Source organism: Coloeus monedula (assembly GCF_965178545.1).
Source record: "Coloeus monedula genome assembly, chromosome: 6".
Classification (NCBI taxonomy): Eukaryota; Metazoa; Chordata; class Aves; order Passeriformes; family Corvidae; genus Coloeus; species Coloeus monedula.
Genome location: NC_138786.1, coordinates 43477422 through 43492892, shown reverse-complemented (window position 1 = coordinate 43492892; position 15471 = coordinate 43477422). Strand labels below are relative to the sequence as shown.

The 15471-nt window shown below is 38.9% G+C and overlaps 1 protein-coding gene across 5 annotated transcripts in view; it reads right to left on the bottom strand.

Annotated features, from left to right (window-relative positions):
* Positions 1–15471, bottom strand: part of NRXN3 (neurexin 3) — a gene marked incomplete at both ends in the record, with an annotated part of 923636 nt that overhangs the window by 609101 nt on the left and 299064 nt on the right. For 2 of the 5 annotated variants that reach the window (XM_082282834.1, XM_082282835.1), the window contains one exon: positions 15429–15455. The exons of the other annotated variants lie outside the window; for them this stretch is intronic. In XM_082282834.1, coding sequence (XP_082138960.1) covers positions 15429–15455 — 27 coding nt within the window. The remainder of the gene's footprint in view (positions 1–15428; positions 15456–15471) is intronic. 5 annotated transcript variants of the gene reach the window in all.

Genomic DNA, 15471 nt, shown 5'->3' with positions numbered 1-15471 from the left:
TGTAAATTAGTTCACCTACCAAAACTGCCTTATCCTTTCCAAATACAAGTATTCTGGTCTCTCTTGCCCGTGAACATATAAGAGCTGCCACAGTAGAAGGCTGTGGAAGTGAGGTAGGACTGGGTAGCACTATCTGGGATGTTAGGCTCCATCCCTAGCCATTGTGGAAATCCTAGAAGCTATAGATACAATTCTCAGTGCTCGAAGAAAGTAAGTTTGAAGTACGGACCAAACAAACAGGAACAGAATTGGGGCAGTAGACTGGTGAATAAAGTGAGTGAGAAACATCTGTTTCTTCAGATCAACCACAGCACAATGAACCTTATGACCTGTTCACTAATAGTATTCTTATAAACTAACAGTAAGCAGAACAAGGTACAACACTAATCACCACCTGATTTTCCACTGTGAGATTATCTTTACTCAATGACAATAAGAACTGACTCAAACTTCCTTAGTCTCTGATGCTTAGAAAGTAGGGTTTGTTTCACCTCTGTGTTTGTAGCCAGGGAAATTGTATGCCAGGGGTTTTGCTAGTACTTCAGATAATTTTCTTCAAAACGTGCTGATTTTGAATTGTGGTTTCAATGCTCTTGGGAAATTTCTTCCTAGATTTTCATCTGCCCTAGCAAAATCTGTACAAGTTATACATTGGATCTACTGCCATTTTAGAAGACTCATTGCTACCTAGAAGCAAAAGATCTGAAACTACTGTCATCTGAGACTGAATATGAGGTTTTTTTACCATACACATGCAATTAACAGTGTTCACATTTCATGGGTAGTGTTTTATCCCTAACTGACCAGTTTCAGGTTTACTTGTAGTTAGCAGCTAAGCACTTTTCTTTCAATCAGTATGCAGTCTGCAGGTTTCCAAAGTGTGCACTGGCAATAAATTCAGTCACATCCTTCTCACAAAGGTAGAAGTTGGATACCTCCATATCCTATTAGTGTAGTAAGGAAGCAAGAGCAAGTAAGAATGCATGATCTATCTGCTCGTACTTCCCTCTTTCTACTAAAACTTGTAGAGTAGCACCAGGGTTGAATGGCTGTAACAAAGCTTTCCATCCCTGTCAGAAAAGCCTGAATAATGGTACTGTATTAGGGCAGGGTTGAAAGCCCATAATGTCACTGCTACTGCTTCTGCACATTCTGTCCTTCACTAATTCCATGGTGATAGTAATTCCACCACTATGGCAGCATTGTAAGTATTTAAATCATCAGCATCAGTATAATACTCTACAGATAAAAGTATGCTTAAGAACTCCTCAGAAAGGATTTTTAATTTTAGGCTCAAATCTTAACCCACTACAAAACAGAATAAAATATTCTTTTGGTGCTGTGACGCAAAAAGAGATGCCAAAAGAAAGCAACACCTTTGTCCATTTTTGGACAAAGTTACTGTTCCTCCCAAAAAAAAAAAGGGAAGTAGGTTAGAATATTTTACTACACATCCCTCCTTTAGTTTATCAGAATTGCACTTCTACAGGTATCTCTAAGTTTTTCTATATTCCCAAAGCTCTCAGAAAAGTAATGTTTCTGTTACATTTCTGATCCAGTCAGAAAAAGCAAAAGCAGAAATCTTACATGAAAACATGTTCATGTTTACCCACAGTCTCAACATGATACAGGTCCCCAGAGGTAAATCTGTAATATGTTAAAACACACAGTTTTGCATTCAAAGCTAAGTGACTGAGAGCCTCAGTCTTCTCAGACCTAAATTATTCAGATCACAGTGTTTGAATTAGGCAACAAGTCTTCCAACATGAAAACATACCTGTACCAAGAACTTGGATTTATTTCATTTACCTCACAACAGGAAAAAAATATACAGAACCTCTCACCTGTCATATTTTCAGTTCTGAAGATTTCCCCATAGTATTTGGGAGTAAATCTCTTAAGGGCTTAAGATTTGATTCTTCACAAATGCCATCTAAATTCCTGTGAAATTTGACAGGGGCTGACTACACTCAATACCTCTGCAACATAAAGTAGAAAACATCTTAATAACCTCCTAATGGACTACTGAAAACCATAGTTTCAGCAATCAGAATGACAGAAAGCTGGCTCTTTTCTCCTTGCAATACAGAAATAATTGACATTTGAAAACTATAAAAAGAGGTGCAAGAAAGAGGCATAGATGTGTATTTTAACTCCATTTGAGTGAATTGGACAAAAAGGCTTTGCTTGGAAGGGCAAAGCAGAAAAATACCTCTCAAAATAAGGAAGATATATTTCCTTATGATGCATCAAAGTTTACCTGAAACAGAAAAAATTTTTTAACTTTTCTATCTTCCATGGTGAGGGAGGTGGCTGGCACTCATTCAGAGTAACATTTTCCACACTCCACCTTCCACATTCACACTTTGCAATTTCATAGGAAACATTCTCTAGCCCTTTGGCTCCCTAAACAAATTTCAGAGCCCAAGTTCTCTGACCTGTTTTTCAATAGCTCCCTTGCTAGAGTCACTCTTTGTGCAAGGGTGAAATACAATGATTTCTCAAGTTTACTTTGGCTCAGCTCAAAAACTATCAGACTGATTTTATGCTAAAGCAAAGCACAAGATCTTGTAGAAATTTAAAGTCAGGGGTTTTGTTATGAAATGAACATCAGATGCAATTCCATTATTAGCTTAAAATGGACTTCATATCTATTTGTTTAATTACTCCTACTCAGAATTCTCAGAGAGGTTCCAGCTGCTTCAGCTGAGGATTTGGCTTTAAAGCAACATCATTTCTTCCATGGGCTGCCCTTGGTTTCTACAGCCTTTATATTCAGATATGGCTACTACAGCACATTACCATCAACTCTGGGCTAACATGCTTTTAAGGATTTTACCTGAACCCAAGTGACTTCAGTACTTAATCAAGGAAACCCCTTTCTCAATTCATGCCTAGTTAGGAGTGACTGAATATCAGCTATGACAATATAACTGGGTTTAATAAATATTTTCTGTAACTTCTTAGCCTAGCTGCCCCACGTCCACTCTTGGCTGTTCCTACTATGAAGGATTATCCACATTTCCATATGAATTATTAGAAAATACTTCAGTTCTTCATAGTATTCTATGAAATTTCCAATCTCAGGAGGTGTTAAATGTTTCTATAGGTATTCCAAATTACATATTTTATTAAGGATGTTCTGCACAAACTTATATATGCACACTTTTTTTATTACATCAAGCCCTATCTTAGTTATCCCTAGGTTTCCTGAACCATACTTTTGGAACCAGATGCAGGTGGCAGAAACAAATGTTTTAAATGCAGTATAGCATCCACAGTATGTGGATGTAAGCCCTAGGAAAGAATACTGAAGTTAGGATGACCTGATTTGCTGCAGCTATCAGAGACACAGAACAGTAGTTTCTGCTATGGCCTGGCAGTCCCTTCAGTGCCCATTTTTGTGTTTGTAGCATTTAAGGCACAAAGCTTCAGCTGCATGGCATCAACTGTTTTCATCTGAGGCAAAAAGGAGCAACTTCAAGGAATCAGAGCACGCAGTTGTCTTCTGTGCTGATTAGTGCTGGCCCGTGGTAGTCCACACTGCCAGAGCTACGTGCTTCCTGTAGAGCATAACAGATATAGTAGCCCAGTGCTACTGTCAAGCACCTGTTTGCATTCAAGTCTCACACAGCTCTCCAATTAACATAATCGTCATCTTTGCTGCTTTCTCAAAGCACCCTGAACATACCTTCAAACCTTTCACAGGTAGAAAACAATAACATAGCAAAAACAAAATGATCATATCACTCTGGAGATGTATTTAAGCTGCTCAGCACATGAACTGAGAGAAGACTACAAAATCTCCAGCTGCACCACGAGATGGTGCTCAGCCCCCTCTCAAAGACACACATGGAGTACACCAGAGTCAGAAAAGTTTGCTTGAAGTGGGTACTGGCATTCCCAGCATAAACACACACAGACAGTTGGGCTTACAAACTATTCTCTATTTTTAAATGTCTTTATGCTGCTCCACCTGCTTTGTTGCATTTTAATATGCTTGAAATAAATCAAATTGTGACTAGTCAGTGAAATGTTATAAACCTTTATTACAACAAGAATTGGTCAATTTTACTGGTGCTGCTTTCAATGGCAATGATGATTTAGAAAGCAAGTTTCCTTTAATCTAAAATTATTCTAAGCAGAAAAATATCATAATACAATAAATTGGAAGTAACAAACTTTCATTCTTTTTAATAAAAGAAAACACAAAACTAAATGAGGCTAGTTTCTGTCCATTAAAAACAAAAAAGACGAGAAAAAAAGAGTGATATTATTCACACTTGTGGCATCAATATTTTGGCAATTCTAGGACCATTACAGGTATTTTCATGGGAGAATGTGATTTGGTGGCAGAATAGGCTATGGTAACAATGTAATTGGGGTATATGCAATTAAAGCTACAGTATAGTGGTAACAACTAGTGTATGATTTTACCAGCTGGGTACTGACCTCTAAAAATCTCTGTAGCCCTCTACGAATATGCTTCCTCTGTCTTGTATTAAAGTTCAGAGTTGCTACATGATGTTTGATGCCATTTTCCACAGTAGAACTGGCTACATATTAGCAGCAACGGATATTTAATCCGTGAGAGCCCTTATAAACTCCTGGCTTCACTCACTACCCTACAAAGCAAACACTCCTTACTAGCTTACCAAGAAAAAAACCTGTCACATTTCTATAGCTCTTACAAGGGGCCTCTTTGCATTAAAACATTTTTATATTATTTCTGTCTTTAAAAAAGAATTATTAAATTCCAGCAACATTTGCACCAGGCAGTTTTTTCTCTTGCTCTGAATGTGCAAACCCACTTTGTTCAAATTAGAACCTGTGCCATTACAAACTCTACACTCCACATTGCCAACTGCAATGTAGGGAATTTGTTCAATATCTAGAACTCCTCGCATGCATGCAAATGGACTTGGGCCTATTGAGATATCAAACGGATGACATCTTTCCCCAACTCAGCTAAGAAAGGCTTGTGGTTTTGCTTGCAGCAGAACAATTTGGCAAACACTCTCCCTCCTCTTGAAGTAAGAACTAAACTCCACGAATTCAGGAGGAGAACCATGCTAGATGTAAGACTGCAACTTTGTTTAAGCGCTTTGTATAACAGTTTGGTAAAGTAGCAACAGCTTGAAGCCTGAAAGATGCTCATGTGAGTCAAAAGCAATACCAGTTACATTTCTTCTTTTCCCTACTAGTTCAAAACTGTGGGGTGAATAATTTCAAATAAGATTCCCCTACAAGAAAAATGGAAACAGAAAACACACTAATCTAAATTACGTCAGCATGCTAACAGTTTATTAATATACAATTAAACCCTTACCTGAACCTACTCTTGTATTAACAGCTAATTAGCATAATAACTTCCCTGTTTTGTTTCAAGCTTTCTGGTGATTCTGTTTCATGAGCAAACAAAAAAAAGTAAGATATCCTTTAAACTCTACCTGGTGATTTGACTTCCAGTTCATAGTCAGGCCTGGATACCAGGAAATCCACCAAAAGGAAAAAGTTATTTTCCCAGAATGAAGTGTGCTCTCATGACTGCTTAATAAAGCAATCACTGAAGTGACACAAATGAAAAAGATATTTAACTGGGAAAATTACTTGAAAACTTCTCTCAGGCTTTCTAACTTTTCACATTCAGACTGAAAATGCCCAGCATATTACATTTTCCACTGGTTAGAAAATTATTTATGATGATATAATGATCTTCACCACTGGCAGACACATCTGTGGCATTTTGGTCAGGTTCCTTGTGCCATCAAGGTTTCACATGCATTGTGTTCCCTTTGCACGAAAGCAGCAAGAAGACAACAACTGTCTTCTTGGCCCTGAAATCTCAAAAATCACCTTGTTTTTGAAAGGAGCAGAAGATAAGGCATTAGAAAAGACAATATTACTGCTGAGAGGTTTGCTAAGGGCAAGTTTCCAGAGATGCAGCAGCAATGCAAGCTTGCCATATGCATCATACAAAAGTGTGCACCCGCTTGACCAAGCAACTCCCTCTCTGGGAGAAAAAGGGTTCTTGTTTTCTGTGACTCATTTTGTCCCTGCACTAACAGTAAACATTTCTAAGCTTCTTTCAGAGGCAGGCCACAAATCTGCAGCTCACCTTTCCCCAGCTCACTTCTTAGCCAACCAATATGTAAGCACAGAAGCATTAATGGATATTTTTAAGTGAACTTCTTACTCCTGTGCACGATTTTTTTGCTCCCAGAGAGAAATTTTCTAGGAGCAGTGCCTTTTGCCAGACAAACCAGCCTAGCAGTGGAAAATACAGGCAATGTGATGGGTCACAGTGGCAGGACAGTAGCAATCACTGCTGAAAGAGGTGGGGTGTGTGAGGACTGTTAAACCTGGAAAAAACCTCCCAGCTGCGGAAAGGCATTTTTTCGATATTGTTATCAACCTTCTGAAAATTAATTCATGGAAACAGTAGCCAATAATTAAGTCCTAGTGCAGCCACTATTTGATTTTCAGATAGTCAACAGCCTGACATGTCTTAATCCTGGAAACGACACATTTCATACTCCAACACAGCCCCCTGATACTACCACTACACACAGCAAGTTTGCTCAAACTTAGTGCCTTGTGTAGAAAAAGAAAATCAGTGAACTGGAAAAAGAAATTACCAAATACTTGATGGCTTGACACCATAAATGACACTGTTTCAGTCTACCTTTAGCCCTCTATTTCACTGTATGGCAGAAAAAGCATTGCCTTTTTAAGTTCTATATCAAAATGTTCAAAATAATTTCAAGGCTATATTCTTTTCCTGAGTGTACTGGATCTGGCTGGGAGGGAATTAATTTTCTTCATAGCAACACACACAGTGCCATGTTTTGGATTTGTGAGCAAAACAGTGTTGATAACACACAGGCAGGCAGAGAGTGAGAGAGCAGCTGTGTGATGCTTAACCACCTACAGGGGTCAAATCAAAACATTGAGGAAAGTGCAAGCAATGACAGCTGATCTGAAAAGAACACAAATCAATTTATACAAGGCAAGTGGCCAAAATAACAAATTGAGGCGCTCACACATTTTTCTATCAAAGCCTTTTTTTTTCCCCAGACATCCTGGCTGAGATCCTGCAAATATGGCAATAGAAAAGGAAAATAGGAAACAAGGCATCCTGTTTTCCCCAGATGTGAGAAAGGACACTCATAATATAAGCCACAATAAATCATAAATATTTAAATAAATTTAAATAGTTAAATAAACAATGTATGTTTAATAAAAGAGAGAAATGTTGCTGACTACAATTAATTAATTCAATGTATCATTAAACAAAACCTAGCACCACAAGACTTCTTCCTAGCTTACTCCAAGCTTCACCAACAGTATCTTTCTCCTCTAAAAAACAAAACAAAAAAAACCCTACCTCAAACTTTTCACATTTTGTAATCTTTGTTATAGCATCCAGGATGCCAATACTTCATTAGCATTTCTAACATTAAATAATGGGTATCTACCTTAGTGACTGACAGAATGATTGATATGGTTTGTTTTGACCTTCAAAACAGTTCTCTTTTTTAGTTATAATCCCACGGAAGTGGTGAGAGGCTACAGGAATTGAAAATTATATATATAAAAGTATACAACACACACAAAGACAATCTTTTCAGAAGTCAAAAGGAGTCAAGAAAAGCTGCTGGGGTAGGAATGATAGCCAGTAAACCAGAAGAGCTGTTATCCAAAAGTGGAACATTGATTCCTGACAGATGAGTGCTGAGTTTCCAAGGTTAGTTTTCTTTCTTGTTAGGTCTCACCACAGCAATTTAGGTAAAAATAATGCAGAGCACTTTCTGCCAAGCTCTGCTTTCATCATTGCCACCTCTCAGTACTGATGCCCTGTTGAAGTCCCTCCCTGAGTACTGGAACTGAAGACTCAGAATAGAGACTTTCAAAGGATGGGACAGTATCAGCTGGAAGATGAAGGCTAACTGCTGTTAACTAACAGCTGGGCCTAGCTGAACTCTAGCAAACACAGACTTGCATTTGTAGCCTAGATTAAATATTCTGGGATTCAGGGACCTTGTGATATCGCAAACTGCACTTTAGGATTGCTGAAACCAATTATGCCACAGCAAAACCTTAATCTTCATGGCACTGTCTGGATGAGGAGGATTAAAGCCACTGTGAAAAGCCTGTGCTCATTACACCCAATGTTCTGCACCCAATAATGGCAATCACTAGTACTGCTTTACCAGTCACTTCTTATCCAACCTTCACTGATCCTTAAGGCTCACTGATTTGACCTTAAATTTATAGAACAGGTGGCACCCAATATAGCAAGCAGTGTTTGTGCTGATCACGTTTTGTCTTTTTCTTTTTAACTATTTAAAGCCTCCTTAGAGATGCTCTCTCTGGGTTTTTCACAAACAAAATTAATAACATATAAAATACTTGCTTCCTCCTAGACCCTAAGGCATGAGTTTTCAGTTTTGTGTTCTTTGAATAAAAAAAGGAGTGAATGTTCTGGCAACTAATTACACTATGTAATCTACAGAGAAGACACAATGTCTAGACATCAGTGAAGCAGAGCAGTTTCTCATATGTGTTTTACCTTTTCTCTCTCACCCAGGTGGAAGATGTCCATGTGGAACCCAGCCCCAAAGGGACTTATCCACTCTGCTGCAACTGATAATTGCATGGACTGCTGCTGTCTTTGTAAAAATAATCTCAGAAGCACTACTTCATTTTGTAGGGGTACCAAACAACCCTGGTTTCGCTTAAGGACAGGGTCAATTTTTTGCAGTACCCATGCAGGTGTGGAGCCTGCAGCTGTGTGGGCATGGCCAGGGCCCTAATATTATTAAATACCATCTCATGTTATTGCCAGGGCAGAGAAAGCGACTGTCTCTCCTTTTTGGGAAAAAAGTGTTCCTTTCCAGTCATGGGAAAAGAGTGGTGGGTGGAGGGTCTGTCTGCCATTGTTTTTCATTGCCCCAGGCTTGGTGGGCATTTTGCATGTAAATCACCCTTTCTTTGTACATTTTTTGTTATTAGTATTGTTGCTGTTCATTTTCTTAACTCATTGCTATTTCCAATAAATGGTTCTTATCTCAACTGTGATCTTTGCCTTTTGTCTCCCACTGAATGGGAGGGAGGGGAGCAGCTCATGGTTTTCTTTGTAGTGGGAGTAGTAAATTGGAGAATACCATTCCTAAACTACAACATTAAGTCAAGAGGGTATTTTTCCCACAGGAGACTTGGAATGGGCTGAAAAAGTCAAGAAAGTCTGAGACAAAAGACCCCACTTTGTAGTAGCTGCCACAGGGAAGAGGAATTTGTTGTGTTATAAAATAAAGCTCATCTGTACATCCACAAAGGAGCTCAGAGAGACAACAACAGGAGGGAGAGCACAAATAATATCTTCCTGGGTTATGTGCAGGGCCATCAGGCCACCAGAGGCCCATATGCACAAGCCCAGAGGAGCACGGGGCGCAGTGGCAGGTGGGAGCACAAATCACGGACTGCTGAGCAATGAAAACCTTGTCCAGGTCTCTCCCAGGGCTGTCCCAGCAAAGTCATTAGTTCCAGTGTCCCAGCATGATACTCATCACTATATGATAGCTGGACCAGCTCTTGATATCACCTTTTGGATTAAGGGGATTGCTGCAGAGGGTGGGACATATGTGATGTCAGCAAAAAGCAGTTTGGGGTCAGACGGACTTACTATGGGATGCTTAGGGGAGAAACAAAAGGCACAAAAAGGGAGAAGTTCAGGAGATTTTGGCAAGAGCAAGGGTGGGAAAATAAATATAGGTGTAAGGGGATAGAAAGGGCTTGGCATTTGAATAGTTGCTAATCAGTATGTTTATCTGATCAGTGCAGCCTGTTCTGTCTTCTTATTAAATTACTTTCTATGTCTTTCCTGGGTGAGGGCCCTTTATTCTCTGTGTATGAGGGTGTATGGGGCTGTGAGGGCTGCAACTGGACTCAGACCGTGGGGTCAACAGGCCCAGATGTTCATGCTGCCAGAGACTGGGAAGATTGTGGGTCTGTGAGCAAGCATGTGATCTCTAGCAATGGTCCTGCCAAAAACACATCTTCAGCTTGCTACAAATAGAACCTGGCAACAAGCAGTGCCAGTAGCGTCACCTCTCTTGGGCTGCTGGATACAGCAAGGCAAGTTCTCCTCTAACAGAATTCTTATCTTGTCATCTGACAAAATATCGGGGAGGACTGCTTTTGATCCCCTGACAGAAGGAAAAGTCTTCCAAAGACAGGCTTGCTCCCTTCCCTTCTCCTGCACTGTGGTGCAGCAGCAGCACAAGGCCAGACCAGCATCCCAAGTGTGAGACTGCTCAAAGGTGAGATCATTCTCAGCTGAGCTGTGCAGATGCTACAGACAGACACCAGCTTTGCTTTCACCACTACAGTATGACATACTAATGACTTGACACTTTCCAGGCTGCATAAACATTCATTTCTTCCTGATTATGTTTAAATGGAGCTAGGAGATACTACAGTCACAAATATGATGTGTATGTTCAATCATACTGCTTCACTTTCAAAATAATGTTTTCTTGTTAGAGCTCTATTAAGATTTTATTAAAATGACAGAAATATCACTAGGAATTGGATAAGTGCACTTGGTTTTACAATATTTTGATTAGAGTTAGCACGGCTTCCTATTTACTTATGATGATACAGAAAAAAGAAAACTTTAAACCTCTCCCAGAAAGTTACACATCATAGATTCCTATTTTATGTTGTTACAGTGGCACTTAATAAAATGAAACATTAACACTGCATTGAAGAAGGCACTAAATACAGTAAGCACGGCAACTGAGACAGGAGAACCAAACTCATATTCTAGCTGTCTTTATTGTCAAAAATTAATTGGATTTCAAACAACATGCTAAACGTGAGACCTCACAGAGACACAGGATCAACTGTGATTAGACTTATTTTTTATCCTCTTCCATTTATGCTTTTAGCAACAGGTAAAAGAAAAAGATCTGGAAGTTTTGAGGCATCAAAAGTGACATGAAAATAGATGATGGCTTGTCTGGCATGCTTTAGTGAGAAGAAAAGACCTCATTATGAGATAACAAGCAATAAGACAGAAGTGTTCACTGTCCCAAGGAGCTACTTTTGGCAGATCTCTCATAGATGTAGTGTCAAAGTATGTGACTAAATACTGACACACCACATGAAAAGGTTTGTGAGGAGAGAGAACTAGACCAAGAGTAGTAGCCTAAAAAGAATACAGAGTGAAAACACCTCCAAAATCTAAATCTCTAGCACACACAGCTCTGTTCTCCACTGTCATACATGAAATCCCTAGCTGTGCTTGGTCTTTGCATATTAAGTGCTTTAAGTAATTAATTTTAATTATTTTTAAATTTAATGTTACAATTAACCCATCAGCCCAGGTACAAAAATCCAGTTCCATTATCACTGTTTCCATTTGTTTAAAGTTTATTAATAGAGTTGCACCCTTCCCAGTTAAAATTTTCCCAGTTAAAAATCACAAACTTGCCCCTTTTCAAGCTTCAAACCACTGGTACACCATAAGAGTTACCTTTCCTGTGTTTACTGTATACTTTTACAAGTGCTTTGAGGTGTGTTGGATGTATTTTAATACTTTTTGTAGGTGTTTCACTTGCATTCCAAGGCCAAAACCCCACCCAGTCTTAATAGCCAGCAGCTATTTTTAGCTACAGAGCCATTACTCTGCAGGCAAGTCCCATGGCAACCTGAATACCTGAATTTTAATGAAAGTATTGTATTCCCTTATCCCTAACTGATACCACCCCCCCCCCTTGACAATGATGAGCCATTGGTGGACGAAGATGATCCATCAAAGGGAAAGCACCAATCGCCTTGGACCGAAGGGGCGGGCTGTGGGCGGACTGGGGGCGGGCTGTGGGCAGAGCAAAAACTATAAAAAGGAGGAAGCCGAGAGGCGGGCTCTTTTTTCTCTTCCCCTCCCTCTTCTCTTCTCTCTTCCCCTCTTGCTCTCTCCAGACTAGCTGTGGGAGACATCCGTGCTGGGGCATTCAAAGCCTTACCCTTTTAAGGGGCTTTTAGTAATTTTTTTAAAGTCAACCCAGCACTGCAAGTTCTTTTTCTCTACCTGAGGTCTAGTGCTGTCTCAGCCAAAAGATCTCATATCCCTGTGCTCCTGGGGCATACCATCTACTGAGCCATAGGATCCCAAATTTTTATATTTTTCTGATTTCTGTAATTTTTCAATTTTTCTGTTTTCAATAAATTAATCTTTTTAAGAGTTGTCTCATTTCTCACATCCACACTTAATACTGGGTAGAATGCTGAAAACTATCCACATCTAATCTGATACGAAGTGGGGTCACTGGATATGGAATAATGAAATTAAGGACTAGGTACCTTTGAAAAGATAAAGAAAAATCAGAGCACCAGATGTGGCACAAACTATAAAACTATCACAACTTTAGCTTTCTTCAAAGTGAACAACACATTTCAGTAAAGAGTTTACAGGGGAAGGACACTTTTCTTAGGAAATTCTACTTAGAAAAATAAAATACATGTAGGCAAAAATCCAAGAGACATATTCAGACCATACCTATTTAGACTAAAGCTATTTTCCCCATGAATCCAACCAACAAAATTGTGCTATCCATTATGTCTGCATGATGTTACGGAATCGTTCAATGCACCTTCACACAGTTTATTTGGAGATCCTGGTCCTGCTTTTGGTTGTGCTGATTTCACACTCACAGGAAAAGAGAGTTACTATACAGCTACCAATGTGTGAGCAAAAGCACTGTCAGGTCCTTCTAAATGTGCAGAAACAGAAAAGATCAGTTTAGGTATCTTCAAGTGTGAAAGGAAAGGACAAGATGAGTATTACAATAAGAACAGAGAGTAAAAGACTGTGAACTACAACAGTGATGAAACACAGAGAAAAGGTAAGATGAAATGATGGAAAACAGTATTTTGCATCAGATATACAGTAGCCCAAAGATACATAAGAGAAAAGCCCTCAATATTTTCAATGAAAATTAAGAGCAAGTATAAATGCTTACCTGGAACAATATGCAAGACTCCTATCAAACAGCATGAGCTTCAGCACTTGAAGTAGTGGGCTCTTAAGCTATGTGTTCCACAAAACCCCAAAAGTACAGCTCTGTTTACTTTTAGAACCATGGACTGGGTCCCTTGCATTCAGTTACCAGTGGCAACTGCTTGACCTGAAACTCTTAGCTGCTAGGAATCCCATTTCTCAAGTTACTTTAAAACACTTCTGCTCATTTCAGCAGACCCTGGCAGACCTGTCTGTATTTGGGTAACTCCCTCTGCACAAGTAAATGTCAGTGTGCCTGCAGGAATGCTTACAGTGATATTTGGTCTGCTTCTGCCTAACTATATTTTATTCATTCAAGGGTATAGTTTTCACCAATCCCCAGCAGGTTCCCCTCTAGAAAACAGGACAGCTGACCTGAGTTACTGCAACAGGCAGCAAAAAAACCAAGGTGTTGGAGGGACTAAGAGTAGGCAAGCTCATTTTCAGCAAAGCATCATAAAAAATAAATTAGGAAGATCCAATGTGTTTTAAATAAAGAAATAAATGTAAACCTTCAGGGGAAGACTGCATTTAAAAATGCAACAGGCTCAACTATTAAAAATGCATGGTAGCAAAATGATTCAAGATGTTTTGATGCTTATGGGGAAACTAACAAAAACATTGAATTCAAACTGTCTGCCCACTGCTCTTGTTATATGATTCTCTTTTTCCTCTGTTTTTTCGTTTTTTTTTTTTTTAATGTTTCTTCCAATTAGTGCTAGCTTTTTATTTGCATGAAAAACAGACAATTGCTACTTGCTACTAAAGCTGACTTCCCACCTGAAGATAGTCTTCCATAGCTAAGCCTTTAAACAGCCAGCTGTCATCAAGAGTTGAAGATGTTGACAACATCAGATTGTTGTCCAGTACCAGCGGAAATGACATGGATCCTCAGGTGACACACATCAAGAAGAACTATGGGGCAAGTGTTTTGATAGAGTTACAGGCAGCTAAAGCAGCAAGAGCGTATGAACTCTTATGAAGCAAAAGATCCTATTTTTATGCAAATGTCCTCACCACTGCTATGTAAATTCTGGCAATCTCAGCTACCAGATTGAAGACACTTTTCCCTATTGCACATTCTATCTTGAAACTTAGTGTGAAAACTTTGAAGAGCAAAAGGAATTCAACAAGACCTGTCAAGATTTGAGTCATACATTGACTTATCCCACTTGTAGCAATTTAATCCCATACAACAACTAAGCACCATGCAGCTGCTTGCTTACACCCCTCCTCCCATCAGTGGGATGAGGAGGAAAACTGGAAAAAGGTAAAATATGTGGGTTGAGATAACAATTTAATAATTGAAATCAAGTAAATTATCATGAACAAGCTTCTATGGTATATTAGGGCTTGCCCCCAGCCACAGGCTCACATGGACCACTTTCCAAGTCCAAAAAACTAATGCTCAGAGTTTCGTGCAAAGTAGGGTCTCAATCAGCTGGCTTTGGCCCTTCATAAATACTTACACATAAACTCTAATACAGAGGATCTGCCAGTTCAGGAACCTGGTTACAACTTCAGATAAGCCTCAAAGCACACTTGAGAGATAAACAGTTCCATTGTTTGGGGAGTGGGTTTTACTTTGAGGCCTACATCAACTTTGATCAATTCTTTGAAGTAGAACAGAAAAAGATTTGGCTTGCTCAGTCAGTCTAGAAATGGACTGACTATTATTTTTCACCATTATTTTTCACAGACATTTTATAATCCTTCCTCCCCACTTCTACATACTGAAAGGAATCTTCAGTGACCCAGAGATTCAGATGGAATTTCTTATAGAAACCTAAGAGTGGCAAATGCCATATATATACATATATATATGAAGTCTATATAATATACTCTAAATGTAAGATCTAATTTTTTTCATTCTATACCCAAATAAAAATTACTTTGAATAAATGTCATGTTAAGTTGCTACCATTCTGTAATAAAGCAAGAGTTTGAAGCTTGTTTTGTTTTGGTTTTAAATATGCATGCCGTTTTGTAGTGGAGAGGTGCATACAGTACCTGTTGTTATTCTTATGTGGTTCTTTAAAAGTTTTCATAAAGCCAACAGGTTACCAGTGAAATATAGTATCAGCTCATCAGGTTCCTCAGGTGTTCTTCTGCAAAGCTATGAAATAACAGTTCATCTCCTCCTTGGAGAAACCTAATACAAAATTTGCCACACACAATCACCTTAAAATCTTCCCTCCTCCCTCTCCAGCTTCATATCCCACCCAACCTTTCAATTTCAGGAGATTATTTTTAAAGAAAAGAAAAAAAAAAAGAAAAGAAAAACAGCTTATAAAACAGCAAAGAAAATAAAGTTATTTTAATATATATAGAAAGAGAACAAAATGAAACTTGAGGGAAAACTTACTGGCGTTACAGTTTATCCTGATACAGTCTAGATGGGGAAAAAT